Below are 17,673 nucleotides of genomic sequence, written 5' to 3'. Positions count from 1 at the left end.
AAGAGATGAATATAACAGAGAAAAGAAAGAGGGAGGGATGGATGTGTGGTGTTGATGAAGTTAATGTTCTCTGGAATGTTTGTTTGTGTGCTTCGCTGTTATGAAGGTTGAAGATTTCCAGTGAACTCTGGTGCACTCTTTCATCCTTTCACACTCACTAGAGATTCCTTGGCTTCTAGCAGGGAGGTGTGACACACACACGCGTTAATATTGCACACATATTTTCACCCGCAGTGGCAAGAGTGTGTATTCTCACCTCTAACCAGTCTGTGTGTGTGTGTGTGTGTTTTAAGACAGGAAAAGTTGACCCTCATCACCCAAAGGTTTCTGGCCACAGAGGGAATGTGCTGGACATCAAATGGAACCCGTTCGATGATTTCTGCATCGCTTCATGTTCAGAGGACGCTACGGTCAGTACACCCAGAAAATACACTGAAAAAAACATAACTATAGATATTCACTCGTTCTAACAGCACAACTTATTTTTTGCTTTTTAATGCGATTCGTGTGATGAAGGAACACATTTCCACACACATGGACCTTCAGCCGTCTAAATTAGGTTATATATATAAACAGTTATGTAAATAATGCATTTACATACCAAAAAAAGAAAAACTGACGACTAAGCAAATCACACAGCCCCTTTGTTGGCCTGCACCGTCACAATGTCTACAACACAAACACTCTCTCTTTTTTTTGGCTGACCAGTGAGCCTTGCACGTGTCCTTGTGAGCTTTTATAGTTTCATCTCAAAATGTCATAATACAGTCTCAGCCTTCAGCAGCGAATTCATAACCATTCCAGGTAATAGTTTTCTGTGCGGTAACTTTTAGAGGCATTTAAATCTTTAGATGTCTAGTTCCTATCACCATCACTACCATCACTGTGAACAATTCTGACCCTGTAAATTTCTCTAGAATGACACGTTTCACATCAGATCACTCTGATTGACTGGTTTACATCTTAATGATTGAATTTTGCCACATTTAAAAAAAATCTTTGGAGTTGCTCTTTAACTAGGGGTGTGTGTGTGTGTGTGTGTGTGTGTGTGTGTGTGTGTTTGTTTCCAGGTAAAAGTCTGGGATATCCCTCAGCATGGTGTGATGAAGAACATCACAGTTCCCTGGAAGGAGCTGCAGGGTCACTCCCGCAGGGTGGGGCTCATAGAGTGGCACCCGACAGCCAGCAACGTACTGTTCAGCACTGGATACGATTACCAGGTACTTGGGCCAAGTAAAAAACAAAAAAAGTAAATAAGTAATTTGGTGAGTAACATCATAAATTGAATTTTGATATAGCCCATCTGGAAAGTGAAACAAGTGACCATTTGTCCCTCAAAAGGAGAGTTTAATGAGAGACAGTTAGTGTAAATGGTGACAGTCCCCGCCCTCTTTTTGCCCATCAACCTCTAAAGTCATGTTATTCTATATCTCACCCTGTCATAAACCAAAGAATTTGTGTTTTAACATACAGCACTCTAATTCTATAGCTGGCAATTATATAGAGTCAAGCTTGGCCATGCCCCCCTTCACCTGTAGCATAGTGAGTATAGATGGGCCATGCCACCTCTTCGCCTTGCACCATCTGTAACGTGCTGCCCTTTTCCATATCTGCAACTCTGCTGTTCACCATTTCGCACTCACTTTTGCCAATCATTGAAAATGATATAATGTTATGAATATGATGAATGAACATATCGCTGCTGTCGGAAGAAAACCTTGTATCTCCAAAACAGTCACTTTACAGGAGGAGCAAAAAAGATGCTTTACTTTTAATGTAACTCAATGGAACCAGAGATTTTTCGAAGTCGTTTTGGGTCAGTTTGTTTAGTCTATTCATCACGTAATTTACAGACAGTATAAAGCCCGACTCGTATTTTCGGATTATGGCAAAAATTGAAAAACGTCAAAAATGGAGATACAAGGTTTTCGTCAGACAGCAGTGATATATATGTATGTGTGTGTGTGTGTGTGTGTGTGTGTGTGTGTGTGTGTCTGAACAGAATAGTCTCCCAGTGCATGTTTCCAGTGCAGTGCAAAGCGTCTGAAGCTCTATGTACTCTGATAAATAGCTGATTATTTTCATATTTGCCCTTGAATCAACATAGTTGAGCATCTTTATTTCTGTAATAAAGAAAAACAAATAGAATCTGAGCTTCAGCTCATCTGCAGCTGTGTTTGTGTGTGTGTAGGTGATGGTGTGGAACCTAAACTGTCCTGAACCTGTGGTGAAGAACCCTGTGCGGACAATCAGTGTCCACTCTGACGTGGTTCTGTCTATGTCCTTCAACATGGACGGCAGTCGTCTTGCTACATCCTGCAAGGACAAGAAGATTCGTATCATCGACCCTCGCGCAGGGACACTCCTGCGGGTGAGTGTGTGTGTGAGGGTGTGTGTATGTCGACGGAAGCCAGGTCTCCGCCCTTCACTGGTCTTTTGTTTTTACCCTGACTCAACAAAGCGGTAATAAGCATTTCAGTCGTGTCACATCTTAGTGTTATGAATTGCATGTTTAACGTGTACCAGCTCACACATAAACTGCCACAGTGCATCCAGCAATAGGGACAAAACGTTAGGGACGTGCATGCATGTCCATCGGTTCATCGAAAATGGACTGTTTCGCTTGTATTTGCGTGTAAGTATGTAACGCTTTGGTCCTCTGAAATACACGTAGCTGAGCATGAGCGGGTTGTTGAGGACGTGTTGGTGAGGATATGACGGAGAAGGCTGAGACCATGGCTGTACTGACTAATCTAGCTGAGGTAAACGAGGTCCAGAAACAATGGAAATTCCAACCAGGCTACGTTTTTCCAGTCTTCAGCTGTCCGAGCCCGGCATGGCCTCGGCTTTCTGTTCTTGGTTGACCGAAGGGGAACCTGAATGTGGTCTTCTGTCATTGTAGCCCGTCTTGTTCAAGGTTGGATGGGTTATGGCTTCTGAGACGCTTTTCTGCTCGCCACAGTTGTACAGAGTAGTTATACGAGTTGCTCCCACACGATTGGCTGATTAGATAACTGCATGAATGAGTAAGTAATGTTCCTAGTTAGTTTGGTGTGTGTGTGTGTCTGTGTGTGTGTGTGTGTATGCAAACTTTACACAATAGCATTATACAGTCATGTGCCAGTTTGGGGACCCCTGGTTAAATCCAATGTTTTGTTGATTTTCTAAGTGAAATTACGCACTACTATATATTTGAATGCATAATTGCTATTTATCTGCATAAATTGTGGCATATAAAAATGTTATGGTGCATTTTTGTGTTTTATGTTTTTGCTTTTTAATGGAATTTGACTGGGTATATTTGGATTTTTGCATATGACTGTAAGCTAACTCTATACGCTGACACTATACACCACTTAATACTGTGACGTTGTTTTTGTACCATAACATTAAGTCTTTTGATGAAAATGTCCTTTAGAAATTGGTCTAAATTTCGATTGTTTTACACTCTTTAAATAGTTTCTTGTATAGACTTAATGAATTGTGATTAATTGAATTGCTTTGGGTAGTTAAACAGGATTAATCACGTTTGTCTTATTTGCTCAACTTTAATTGTATAGAGGTTGCTGCGCGCATGTCTGTGATGACATTATTTGAATGAAGCAGAAATAGAAATAGTCGTATTTCAGTAATCTCTTCTGTTAGATAATGTTATTTTCTGTTTGTCATACTTTCATCAGTCAAGTTGAACTATTGTTACTGAAGGGCTTTTCCATCTTGTCGTTAGCATTAACCAATTTTATAAAAACTTGGATGGCTTTCATTTTTTTCCACTATGGATGTCTGCATATTTCATACACTGCCCCTTCTCTGGCCCTCAGCACCACACATCTAAAATTCACACCTCCTCTGGAGGGAAAAAGAACAGACACACACAGTGCATTAAGCATATACATTATATTTCCAAAAGTATTCACTCACCCATCCAAACAATTCATTTAAGGTATTCCAATCGCTTCCATGGCCACACTGCATTGCTACAGACCTCCAAACTTCATGTGGACTTCAGATCAGCTCAAGAACAGCGTAGAGAGCTTCATGGAATGGGTTTCCATGGCCGAGCAGCTGCATCCAAGCCTTACATCACCAAGCACAATGCAAAGCGTGGAATGCAGTGGTGTAAAGCGCCGCCACTGGACTCTAGAGCAGTGGAGACGAGTTCTCTGGAGTGACCAATCACGCTTCTCTGTCTGGAAATCCGATGGACGAGTCTGGGTTTGGCGGTTGCCAGGAGACGGTACTTGTCTGACTGCATTGTGCCGAGTGTAAAGTTTGGTGGAGGGGGGATCATGGTGTGGGGTTGTTTTTCAGGAGTTGGGCTCGGCTCCTTAGTTCCAGTGAAAGGAACTCTTAAAGCTTCAGCACCAAGAGATTTTGGACAATTTCATGCTCCCAACTTTGTGGGAACAGTTTGGGGACGGCCCCTTCCTGCTCCAACATGACTGCACACCAGTGCACAAAGCAGGTCCATAAAGACACGGATGAGCCAGTTTGGTGTGGAAGAACTTGACTGGCCTGCACAGAGTCCTGACCTCAACCCCATAGAACACCTTTGGGATGAATTAGAGCGGAGACTGTGAGCCAGGCCTTCTCGTCCAACATCAGTGTCTGACATCACAAATGAGCTTCTGGAAGAACGGTCAGAAATTCCCATAAACACTCCTAACCCTTGTGGAAAGCCTTCCCAGAAGAGTTGAAGCTGCTATAGCTGCAAAGGGTGGGCCGACATCATATTAAACCCTATGGATTAAGAACGGGATGTCACTCAAGTTCATATGCGTGTGAAGCCAGACGAGCGAATACTTTTGGCAGTATAGTGTATACATACATTTATTGATTTATCTGGGCAGTAAGCATTTATTTTGTTCAATAAACACTGTTTACCCAGGAAAAACAGTGTGTAGGGCAGGGGGGAGGCCTCAGTGGGGAACCAGACATATTCATTGAACGCAGGCATTGGTTGAACAAAGTGATCACACAAATTGTCTGTGCTGCGACAGTTTGTGACCATCTAGAATTACCAGTTGGGTGTAGAGGATAATTAGAGTCAGGAGGTCCAATCAATTGGATGCCAGTCAATTAGAGTTTGGATGGTCTTGCCCTATTTACAGAACATCAGCCTGAGAATGGTTGAAGCAGAAGTCCAACCCTAAGTTCACCACCATTATGAGTTGAAGCAGCTCTGTAAGGAGAAATTGGGCCAAATGATCACAAGGGAAGACGGACAGTTACAGAAAACATTTGGTTAAAGTAATATTGGCTCAAATTTACACACTTTAGCCAACAAAGTCGGTTAACGTTAGATCACTTTGATCAATAAATGAATAAAAATATGAATGATGTTTTGTTTTGTTGGGTTGTCGTCTCTATAGTGTACATCAGATTTATGTAGAAATGCGAAGTCTGCCGTGCCTTTGCTCCGTTCGAACACAGCCACCGCTTCTGTGTTGCTTAAGGCTTGTGTTTTGATTGCAGGAGACGAATTACAAGACCCATAAAGCGAGTAAAGTTCTGTTTTTGGGAAACCTTAAGATGCTGCTGTCCACGGGGACATCCTGCTGGAACCACCGGCAGATTGCACTCTGGGATCAGGTGAGCGTCCTGTCCTTTACTCTTTCAGCCTGACATAACTTGGTCTCCAGCGCCCTCTTGTGTCAGAGTTGCTGCATGGCTTTGTAAAACACTAGAAAACATAAAATTGACTAACGCAAGTTTTCTGTGGGTATCCGTACTTGGACATAAGTATGGTCAAATGCAACATCAGCCCACGAATGGCTAAATTGTTTGGTCTTTTCTGTAATCGACATCGTTTCTCATACAAGGAGCTCCAGGTCTAAGCCAGCTTACTCTGGGGAGGTGATCAGGATCAGAATCCGAATCCTTTATTGATCCCAGAGGGAAACTGCAGTTGTTACAGTTGCAACCATTTATGTAAAAGAATAAACACTTTAATCATTTAAAACAAAGATAAAGAGAAATTTGTAATATATCCACGAGATTTAAGTTCTTATGAATGCAGTAAAGTGGCGGTGACTGTGATAGTAAATATGAAACATCTAGTATATTGTATCTCTCAGTTATTGCTCACAATTATTATTATTATTATTACACATATGAACTGTTTTGAGTTTTGCACAGATGAACCACACTTTGTGAATCACACACAAATCAAATAAAATAAAATAAAAGCCGTGTTTGAGAGGGAAAGAAATGTTTCCCTCTGAATATCACTGGATCACCTGAATCCCAAAGTTTTTAAGATTAATAAAATGCCTACTTTGTAGCCAAACTCACAAACGTCTACCATATAGGTTCACCTCGTAGATTTAGAGCTGCAGGATGTAGTCCATCTGTTGTCATGAACAAACAGCTTGTGTGTGTGTGTGTGTGTGTGTGTGTGTGTGTGTGTGTGTGTGTGTGTGTCTAGGAGGACCTCTCTGAGCCGTCGTTTCAGGAGGATCTGGATGGGTCCTCCGGCGTTTTGTTCCCCTTCTACGACCCTGACACACACATGCTTTATATAGCAGGAAAAGTGAGTACACACGCGCTGAAGTAGTTACTCTGTAATATTGTTGTTATTACTCTAAACATTAGTAACAGTAACAGCGATGTTCATGTGAAGAATATGCTGTGGTGTTTGTTTATGTTTGTGTCTGAGCCTCCTCTGTGCTCTGTAGGGAGATGGTAATATCAGGTACTATGAAATCAGCTCCGAGAAGCCATACGTGCACTTTCTGACCGAATATCGATCTATACTTCCTCAGAAGGGAATGGGTAAGAAACAAACACACGTTTTTTTTTTTAAAACACTTTTTTATACTTTTATATATCCAGCTATGGGTATGTGTGCATGTGTGGGTAAATAGTGTCTACATGTAATAAGAACGCTCTGCGCCTCCTAATCCTCAACCGTTTTAACCTGTGGACCCAAAAACAAATGGGTTTTGTCAGCAGCGTTTAGTTTTTTGTACAGTACCAGGACGTGGGGTCACAATGCATGTCACTCTGTACGTGCTAAAAAACCGACGCCTCCTCATGACGTGAGAACGAGCACCTGTATTCAGCCCATTCACCATGCAAATCACCTGGAGAATTATTTGAATGACAAACAGCACAAAAACCTGGAGCTTCTCACTTGTTTATTCCTGTCTGCTGCTCTTTTTTTTGACTGGCTACTTGTTTTATCCTAAATGATCAAGCTTTCATTCATTTAGCCACCATGTATGAAGGTTTAAAATATCAGAATATCAGTAGGTAATCCAAACTGTCCCGGGCCATTTTGAACCTGAAAGACCTCCTAAAAGCCTCTGGGTGGATTTTTCTGCTGTGTTTTACTTTAAAGAGCCACATTTTTATAAAAGGCAGTAACATCGTTTTAAAATGTGAGTTAATGAGGAAGGAGTGAAGTGTTCTGTCTTTTGTATGCATTTAAAGTGTGTGTGTGTGTGTGTGTGTGTGTGTGTGTGTGTGTGTGTGTGTGTGTGTGTGTGTGTGTGTGTGTGTGTGTGCTCTCTCTCAGGTGTCATGCCAAAGCGAGGTCTGGATGTGTGTTCCTGTGAAGTTTTCAGGTTTTATAGACTGGTGACCATCAAAAGCCTCATTGAGCCTCTATCCATGATCGTTCCCCGCAGGGTAACTGCTCACTATCTTCTAATAGTAATTTACAAAGGATCTTAAGACAACAAGACCCAGTAAGAGAATGTCTTAACCCTTTAGACTGGAGGCCTATTGTTCCCTTATTAGTACTCAGTATCTGCTATAATTTATTCACTAACTACTTGGAAATTTTCACCATCAACTACAAATGATTAAGTATCTATTATGAATTATTTATTAAATACTATGCATTATTTAATATCTGTCATGGATTACTCAGTATCTACTATAAATGGTTCACTACCAACTAGGAATGAATCATGTGCTATGAATTACGCTACTATGAATTGTGTACCCATGAATGCGTTTTTAATGTTAACCGTGCCAGAGACTTTTTAAGACAGTTTACGTGAGATTATTTAAAATTTGAGTGATTGTTGTGTGGTGAGTTATGCAGTTAGCACCATGCTGATTGGTGCAGGTGTGTTATCCCCGGTGCTCCATTGCAAAGCTGAAAAAGCAAACTACTGATGCCAGACATGTTTTTGAGTATTTCTTTAAAAGAAAAACACGGGAAAAATTATACATTTCAATTTAAAGAATTATTTAAAGAATAATTTTGTGAATCTAGGCTGAGACTTAACTGAAAATGTGTAAGAATCAGCACCGTATACAGCTATACGCATCTACCAGGTCCTGCACTGTTCTTGTTCTGGTGTTACTGCTATAGTTCAGCACGAAGCCCTGGAGGCCAGTTCAGCGCAGTAAGGATGTCATTTCTTTTTTTCTCCACAGTCTGAATCCTATCAGGAGGATATTTACCCCATGACGGCTGGGAAGGAGCCTGCCATGACAGCCGAGGAGTGGCTGAGCGGGATGGACAAAGGTCAGAGCTGATAAATCTCAAGCGTACACTACTAAGACATGCTGGGAGACTAAGCTGATTTCTCTCTTCCACTCATCATATCTGAATTGCCTTTATTTGCTCCACCTTCAAATGTGTTCTTGCTGTCTGTCTCCGCAGATCCTGTGTTGATGTCTTTAAAACCGGGCAGTAAGTTGGAGCCGTATGCCGACCTAGGGTCAGTAAAGGCCCCCATTGTGTCTGTTGACAGTCAGCGGAGTGTGAGCCGCCCGGGTCCTCTGCCGTTCAGCCTCATTCAGCAGCAGCAACAGCAGGAGGAAAGGGAGAGGAGAGAGACCTCCACCAATGCCCCACCACACGACAGGAGCTCCAACACCATCACCAATGGACAGAGAGACTTCACTCACTGCTCTCCGCCCAAAACAGAGAATGAGGTCATACACCCCCCCAAAACCACACAGACACACACACACACACACACACACACACACACACACACACACACACACAGACACACACACACACACACACACACACAGACACACACACACACACTCAGATACAGACATTAGTTTTTGGTTTTAGGTCTTACTGCATTCTTAAAGCTGCACTATGTAAGATTTTGAATTTTAAACAGAAACTGAAACAAGTACTTTTACTGAGTCAGGAGGGGAAAAAACTCTAAAATACACTCTATTGCCAAAAGTGTTCACTCCCCCATCCAAATCACTGAATTCAGGTGTTCCAGTCACTTCCGTGGCCACAGGTGTATAAAGCCGAGCCCCTAGGCCTGCAGACTGCTTCTACAGACATTAGTGAAAGAATGGGTCGCTCTCAGGAGCTCATTGAGTTCCAGCGTGGTGCCGTGATCGGACGCCACCTGTGCAGCAAGTCCAGTCGTGAAATTTCCTCACTACTAAATATTCCACAGTCAACTGTCAGTGGGATTATAACAAAGTGGAAGTGATTGGGAACGACAGCAAGTCAGCCACGAAGTGGTCGGCCACGTAAAATGACAGAGCGGTCAGCGGATGCTGAGGGGCATAGTGCGCAGAGGTCACCAACTTTCTGCAGAGTCAATCACAACAGACCTCCAAACTTCATGTGGCCTTCAGATCAGCTCAAGAACAGCGTAGAGAGCTTCATGGAATGGGTTTCCATGGCCGAGCAGCTGCATCCAAGCCTTACATCACCAAGCGCAATGCAAAGCGTGGAATGCAGTGGAGTAAAGCGCCGCCACTGGACTCTAGAGCAGTGGAGACGAGTTCTCTGGAGTGACCAATCACACTTCTCCGTCTGGGAATCCGATGGATGAGTCTGGGTTTGGCGGTTGCCAGGAGACGGTACTTGTCTGACTGCACTGTGCTGAGTGTAAAGTTTGGTGGAGGGGGGATCATGGTGTGGGTTGTTTTTCAGGAGTTGGGCTCGGCCCCTTAGTTCCAGTGAAAGGAGCTCTTAATACTTCAAGTGATTTTGGACAATTTCATGCTCCCAACTTTGTGGGAACAGGTCCATAAAGACATGCATGAGCCAGTTTGGTGTGGAAGAACTTGACTGGCCTGCACAGAGTCCTGACCTCAACCCCATAGAACACCTTTGGGATGAATTAGAGCGGAGACTGTGAGCCAGGCCTTCTCGTCCAACATCAGTGTCTGACCTCACAAATGCGCTTCTGGAAGAACGGTCAAAAATTCCCATAAACACTCCTAACCCTTGTGGAAAGCCTTCCTAGAAGAGTTGAAGCTGCTATAGCTGCAAAGGGTGGGCCAACATCATATTAAACCCTTTGGCTTAAGAATGGGATGTCACTCAAGTTCATATGCGTGTGAAGCCAGACGAGTGAATACTTTTGGAAATATAGTGTGTGTTCTCCTTGTACTACTGGGAGTCTATGTGTAGGTGGACATCCGTGTGTATGTATTTCCATGCGCCGGGTTTTACTCATACACTGCAAAACAAATATTTGGTTATCAGGCTAAATGCTGTTTCCCTGTGCCTGTTTATCTTGTAGCATCATTTTACAAATTGCCTATATGTCACTCAAAGAAAGGTTTGTGATTTGGTCGCCTTTACATATTAGTCAAAATGTTCCTTCCTGTAAAAGTAGATGGGCTGATTTGTATCATATTTTAAGTTAAGTGATGCTTTTTTAATCCCACAAACGGGGAAATTCCACCTCTGCATTTAACCCATCCGTGAAGTGAAACACCACATACACACTAGTGAACACACACACTAGGGGGCAGTGAGCACACTTGCCCGGAGCGGTGGGCAGCCCAATCCGCAGTGCCCGGGGAGCAGTTGGGGGTTAGGTGTCTTGCTCAAGGACACCTCAGTCATGGACTGTCGGCTCTGGGGATCAAACCGGTGACCTTCCGGTCACAGGGCCAGTTCCCTGACCTCCAGCCCACGACTGCCAAGTCTTATCCACTTCCATATGCTAGCTGGGTCTCAGCTTCTCAGACAATGCTGCCAAGCTGGGAGGGTGAAGGCTAACACATGATTCCTTGAGGCACGATCCAACACTTCTTTCCAACCTATTGCTGGGTTGCTTCGAACATCATGCCTGGAACAGAATGTTAACAGCCAATTCGGTTACATCACACTGAATGATGGGGGGGTTTAAGATCTCCTGACAGTAGTGACAGCGTTTAGATGGGCAGGAGGTTCTTGGCCTGGTCTGGTTTCTGAGACGCTCATTTGGTTGCCAACACTGTACGATACACAGTTATCAGTAAACATGGACAAAAGAACATTAGCACAGCTGAAAACAGCTTTGAAGCCTGAATTCTGTGTGTATTTGTCCGTTTCCGAGGCAGGTTTGTGATGATTTAGGCGTGCAGATAGCACCATGCTTAGTTTCGGCCTATAAGCTTCCATTACTTGTTAGCTACATTAGTTCTGTAGCTTCGGTGCTAAACTAGAGAAGCAAACAAAGACGCCAGAGCGTTCTTGGTTATCAACTACGTTTGGGGTGACTGTCACTTAAAGATATTTTTAATGAACCTTCTTATAATAACATTACTAATAGTAATAAGAACAACAATAATAACAATAATTATTATTGTACGTTGCTTAAAAAGGCTTAATAAAACAGGTCAGATGTCATCTAACTGTGTGTGTGTGTGTGTGTGTGTGTGTGTGTGTGTGTGTGTGTGTGTAGTTGCGGCAGATGTTCTATAAGCAGCAGGATGAAATCCGGAAGCTGCGGGAGCTGCTGAACCAGCGGGATGTTCGGATAAAGCAGCTGGAGCTGGAGATCAAAAACGTGAAGAACGTGCAGAGTTTGCGCTGAGGACACACTCTCACTGAGACGCACCGAAACGCACCACGACCTGTCCAGCACACACACACCTTCTCACTTGACCACACCTAGATGAGCCGAGTGTGTGAGGCGCACAGGCTGAAACCCCTTAACCCTGAAGCATTCCTCACTAGACTTTTGTATGGCTTTGTGCAGAAAATAGAATTCAGCACATTTTAATGTTTTGTTTTGTTGCTTTCATTTAGATTTGTTTTTATGCCTCAGAGCTATGCAATTTTTTTGGCATGTGATCCTTTTTGAATTGTACTTTTTAATTTCGGGAAAAAAATTGTGCCTGTCTTACAGTGTAAGAGTGTACATTCCTGTGTGTGTGTGTGTGTGTGTGTGTGTGTGTGTGTGTGTGTGTGTGTGTGTGTGTGTGTGTGTTGAATAATCATTGGGAAGAAGGGACATAGAATATATAGCGTATAGGATGATTGCATAATACACTGAATGTTTCACTTTGCAGATTAATTTCTTGATTCATGCTCCACCCACAACTGTGTTTTGGTTTCTAGCTACTGCTGTTTGACCAAGTTTGGACGATCTACCAAAAATACCATTGAAAAAAATATTGTTCAATGAGAAACTGCATCTCTTAACTGTGTGTAGAGAGACTCTGCCTGGCTTAACAGCTCAGCTTTCGTCCCGCTTGTCTCTCTGTCACCGATTCACTTGACTTTACCAGCTTGAGGCTGTACATTTGTTTTCTGACTTTGCTGTAATATTGTTCAGTGTATGTGGCGGCGTTCAGGAAAATGTTGCTGGCGAACACCATAGAGTATTCCCTGATTCCCTGATTCCCATGATAATCCCTGACACCGAACAAAAACGACACCCTATCCATCCTGACAGTTTGACTTTTCCTCACATCAGCAGATTTGTGCATTGAGGGCTCGTTAACATGGTCTACGCCGCTCGTTCTGTGGCGTGGCGGAAGTTACTGTAAAAGATTTCCGCACGTTTTTCTCATCCTACTGACGTTCATGCCGACGTTATGGCACTAAAGACAGAATACATAGAATCTAGTCCAGCTACATTCCTGTAGTCAAGCTACTCGGTCACAGAGAGAGAGAGAGAGAGAAATAAGACCTGATCTAAGCTTAACGGTAAGACCTTTCACACACATGCAGCATAAATATCATTTCAAATTAATAACATGCTCTAAATCTAAGCGTTGTGATGAAAACTGAGTTGTGTTCTGGTTTCTCATCGTCTTGAATGGGAACGTTTTACCAGGGTTCTGTAAATCTCGCATCAGTATCTATAAAAGAGCATGTTTGTGGGCGGAGCCTGAACAGTTTGGTGTGCTAGTTGACCTGCTGTATGATGTTAGAGGGATGTGATTAATGTAACGGAACATAACGAGTTCAACACTGCGTCTGTACTGAGGAAGCGATCGGAAGCCGTTAAAACGCTGAAACACTGTCTGTGGCTGAATGAACTGCTGCTGGTGAAAAAGCCATCTCTCTGTACGGGTATCGCACATCGTCCCACATGCTTTACTTCTTTTATTTATACCCTGTTTTGTTTTGTTTTTTAAAGACACTGTAAAATAGAACAAAAGAATATTAAAATGCCTGAAATTTAAGGAAATCATTGTTAACTCCGAGCAGATCTGGAGGTTTAAATGTTTCAGTGCACTGTTCTCTGCTGATGCACTGTGGGGACTGCAGTGGGATGTTACTTTTATTAATATTATTATTTATTATTATTATTATTATTATTATTATTAACCTACTACGGACTTTCCTGAATCTCAGAGGTTTCAGGGGTTTTTCCCCATTTTTCTGGCAACTTTTTAGACTGGGTGATGTGGCCAAAAATCTTAGATGCACATTTCACAGTATCATTCAAGATCAACAGTTATTGATAATATTTATTATTATTTGTTATTGGTATTTTGAACCTTAAAGAAAAATGCATGCTAAAAAAGGCTATAATTACACATATGAAAATATTTTCATGTATTAACCAAAAGTCTTTATCTAACTCAGCTGGCAGAGCCCACAGTCCTGCTGAGTGGTAACGCTACCTACTTCTTTTCCCTCCGGATCCACAGAGTGACAGCACACCACCTTTGAACAGCCGTACTGGGGTAGCAACTGTTCGAAGTTCAAGCTGTTGCTGCTGATGTGGAGTTTCAGCAATGGTTATTGTTTCATTATCCAGGCCATCTTTAAGTCAGGTCGGTTGGCATGTTACGATTAGGTGCAGGAACAGCTGGAAACAGTTCTGAACGTGGTGCTTGTGCTCTTTTCAGACGGGCAGCAAGAACCTGATTAACCAACTTGCTCACTGGTGACTGATCAGTCAAAGGTTAGAAGAACAGAAGTTAGTCAGACAGTCCAGACTGACTTTATGAAGCGCAATGGAAGTAAAAGCTCTTGAGATTCCGGGCGTTCGTTTGTTTATGTCTGTTTTTTTTTGTTCTTTGTTTTTTAATCCGTCTGCATCCGACAGCATTTTCATTGCAATGCTGAGTTTCCCAAAAGTACCAGAGAATGGAGCACGTTGCGAGATGGTACAGAGGATAAAACCAGTTAAAGTGGTGGTTTGATGAAAAAGCGGATTTACCCCATTTTCCTTTCATCTCTATTTTTGTCTATTTAGTTTTCCACTGGAGCTGCGAGACAAATGTTAATAAGTAACGTAAGCTGTGTGCACCAGTTAGCTTTGAGCCGACGACGCCTAAATTACATACTTGCATGATGGAAAGCTTCCAGAACTCATCAGCTACATTTGCCTCATCAGCCTCCAGTTGGTAAAGGGACATTTGACCCAGCTGTGAAACACCACACACACACACACACACACACTAGGGGGCAGTGAGCACACTTGCCCGGAGTGGTGGGCAGCCCAATCCACGGCACCTGGGGAGCAGTTGAGGGTTAGGTGTCTTGCTCAAGGACACCTCAGTCAGGTGCTGCCAGCGCTGGGGATTGAACCGGCGACCTTCTGGTCACAGGGCCAGCTCCCTGACCTCCAGCCCACGACTGCCCAACAGTAGGTGTTCAGATATGTTTATGCCACGCCTTCCAACAGGATTTCTAATGAAAAGAATGAGTTTTTAGTGGCTAACTGACTCCAAGGTTTATAAGGTATAAACCCTCCAAAGTCAAGCGACCGACTAAGTTCGCACCCTTCATGTGGCCTGCTAGATGAGCTAGAGTTTGAGTTTTAGTTAGCTTGAGTTGAGTTTTGAGTTTTAGTTAGCTTCCTGCTAACTGATGCTCTACTGAAACGTTTAGAAGATTTAGGTTTAATGTATGACACAGTTATCGACCCTAACCGGTCTCACAAGCCCATGCTGGAAAGGAACGGTATGTGGTGCGACAGTGAAAAAGAAACGTAGACGTTTGAGGAGTTGAATAGATAAAAAAAAGACTTGGCGTAATTAAAAATAATAATTGGGCAGTCGTGGGCTGGAGGTCAGGGAACCAGCTTCGTGACCGGAAGGTTGCTGGTTCCATCCCCAGAGCCGACAGTCCACGACTGAGGTGTCCTTGAGCAAGACACCTAACCCCCAACTGCTCCCCGGGCGCCGTGGATAGGGCTGCCCACCGCTCTGGGCAAGTGTGCTCACTGCCCCCTAGTGTGTGTGTGTGCTCACTAGTGTGTATGTGGTGTTTCACTTCATGGATGGGTTATTTCCCCGTTGTGGGACTAATAAGGGTCTCTTAATCTTAAAGGTGCGGTGTGAAATCTAGTTTTTAACCTCTGGTCCAGGCTACGTGGGTTAACGCCCAATATAGACCCCCTTTATAGCATCTCATGATTCAACGCAGCTGGTGCTTGTGCTGCTTTCCGAAGGTTTGAGGAGGCACATTTTTGAACGACGACGATTGAAAGTGATTTTGCGTGGCTTACAGCCTTTAGCCTGCTTGTATTTCTAGTCTAACAGATTTTATGCACTCCTGATAAATCACCAAATAATCAGCACAGAAAAACACAGCATGTCTGAGATTCAGCAGCTGCATCAATAAAACACACACGTCTGAAAAAAGCCATAATTGGTGCAGTTTTAAAGAGAATGTTTTGTTTATACACTGGTGTGTAAATGCTTGCAGTGTGTTCGCGTGCAAAACTCGACTTGTAATACTGGAAATCACACGGTTTCACACTGATAGTGCTTTTTAAATATCACTGATTTGTCCGAACAGGGGCTGCATTTCTCTGCCCCCTTCATTAACACAATGAGCTAAAAAAATAAAGGAAAAACTGATTTGTAACAAGCAGGATTACAGAATTGGATCATTTTTGTTTCAAGGTTTTCTAATGAATAGTTAATGGGTTAATGGAGTGATATGACTTCTGATCAAACACTATATAGTAGTGTCCTTCAGTGATCGCGAATTCCATTATTGCTGAGTAAACGAAATATTTGGGACAGACTGGGAGAAGGCCAGCGGCGTATTTCACAACTTTAGCCGGATGAAGAGTGAAATTAGCTTTTATTGCTTCACTGAAAGGGAAGAAACCGGCCCCAGTGTGACCTCACAGGTCAGATGTGGTCGTGTAATGAGAGTGCACGCTTACAGGCGACTACATATAATGTTGATGGTGTTGATGGTAGAAAATAAGGCTCCACCTAAAATTTCACCAAACTTTCATAAAGCTTTCAGCACGCAGAGCACAATCACTGCACACGTTAAAACATCTTTCTAGCACTAGTTTTCCACGTTCCGCATTACTCCAGCTGTATCATCACAGCCGTGAGCTGCAGGAGACGCACAGCAGCTCATTTGCCGTTAACTTTTACCACCGGTGACGTTTTCTAAAGATGAAGCATACACTCGTTTTTCTTACGGAGAGGTGCTGTATTTAATAAATTCTCCATGCGTCTGACGCTTGTGTAGATTCTTAATCCTTCTTGGAATTTTTCAACTACTCATACCTCCCTGCTGGAGGACTGCAGGTCTGATGATGGGTCAGCTGCTCACCCAGCACAGGCATGCTGGCTGACCAGCATACCAGCAACAAAACCACAACATGTCCTGAACATCATAACATCATCCAAAACACAACGTATTGATCACGAAAAAAAGAATTTTTACTAATTTTGTAAAAAAAAAAAACCCAAAAAACTGAGATATTAGGCTTTGTTTTGACAGCCGTGATATGCAGTTTTTTTTTCTAGTAGGGGTCACACAAACAACAGGCGTGTTACTGGACAACTCACCCACATTTAAACTAAATTCAGCTAAAAATTCTATTTATGAAACTGAATCTTGTGCATTCCTTCACATACTGTACAGATAGAAAGTTACAGCTAGAGAAAGAAAAGGTAGCGGACCTCAGTGTGACTTTTCTCTGTTCATAACTGAACCCAAAGCATATTTTGTATATATGTATATATACACTCACCGGCCACTTTATTAGGTACACTTTATCCTGCTAGTAAAAGGTTGGACCCCCTTTCACCTTCAGAACTGTCTTAATTCTTCATGTCAGACTTTCAACAAGGTGTTGGAAACGTTCCTCAGAGATGTTGGTTGGTTATTTGAGTTCCTGCTGTCTTTCTATCATCTGGAACCAGTCTGCCCGTTCTCCTCTGACCTCTCACATCAACAAGGCATTTTCGTCCACACAACTGACCGCTCACTGGATATTTCCTCTTTTTCTGACCATCCTCTGTAAACCCTAGAGATGGTTGTGTGTGAAAATCCCAGCAGATCAGCAGTTTCTGAAATACTCAGACCAGCCCGTCTGGCACCAACAACCACGCCACGTTCAAAGTCCCTTAAATCCCCTTTCTTCTCCGTTCTGATGCTCGGTCTGCACTTCAGCAAGTCGTCTTGACCACCTCTACAGGCCTAAATGCAGTGAGCTGCGGCCGTGTGATTGGCTGATTAGCTGTCTGTGTTAACAAGCGACTGAACAGGTGAGTGTATATTGTTGACTGGTT

General features: G+C 43.0%; 1 protein-coding gene across 2 annotated transcripts in view; it reads left to right on the top strand.

Moving 5' to 3' along the window:
* The window catches only part of coro2a (coronin, actin binding protein, 2A), a 56,656-nt gene extending 43,285 nt beyond the window's left edge, over positions 1-13,371 (top strand). The window contains exons 2-11 of one of the 2 annotated variants that reach the window (XM_037538937.1): positions 294-410; positions 1,071-1,220; positions 2,192-2,371; positions 5,476-5,592; positions 6,428-6,532; positions 6,678-6,774; positions 7,520-7,632; positions 8,392-8,482; positions 8,621-8,895; positions 11,625-13,371. In XM_037538937.1, coding sequence (XP_037394834.1) covers positions 294-410; positions 1,071-1,220; positions 2,192-2,371; positions 5,476-5,592; positions 6,428-6,532; positions 6,678-6,774; positions 7,520-7,632; positions 8,392-8,482; positions 8,621-8,895; positions 11,625-11,756 — 1,377 coding nt within the window. In that variant the 3' untranslated portion in view covers positions 11,757-13,371. The remainder of the gene's footprint in view (positions 1-293; positions 411-1,070; positions 1,221-2,191; positions 2,372-5,475; positions 5,593-6,427; positions 6,533-6,677; positions 6,775-7,519; positions 7,633-8,391; positions 8,483-8,620; positions 8,896-11,624) is intronic. The other variant, XM_017718609.2, reaches the window with a different exon arrangement.
* Positions 13,372-17,673: the final 4,302 nt, after the last annotated feature.

This window comes from Pygocentrus nattereri, chromosome 5, assembly GCF_015220715.1.
Source record: "Pygocentrus nattereri isolate fPygNat1 chromosome 5, fPygNat1.pri, whole genome shotgun sequence".
NCBI classification, from domain to species: Eukaryota; Metazoa; Chordata; class Actinopteri; order Characiformes; family Serrasalmidae; genus Pygocentrus; species Pygocentrus nattereri.
Note: the sequence above shows the minus strand (reverse complement) of the source record. Positions and strands in the feature narration are given on the sequence as shown.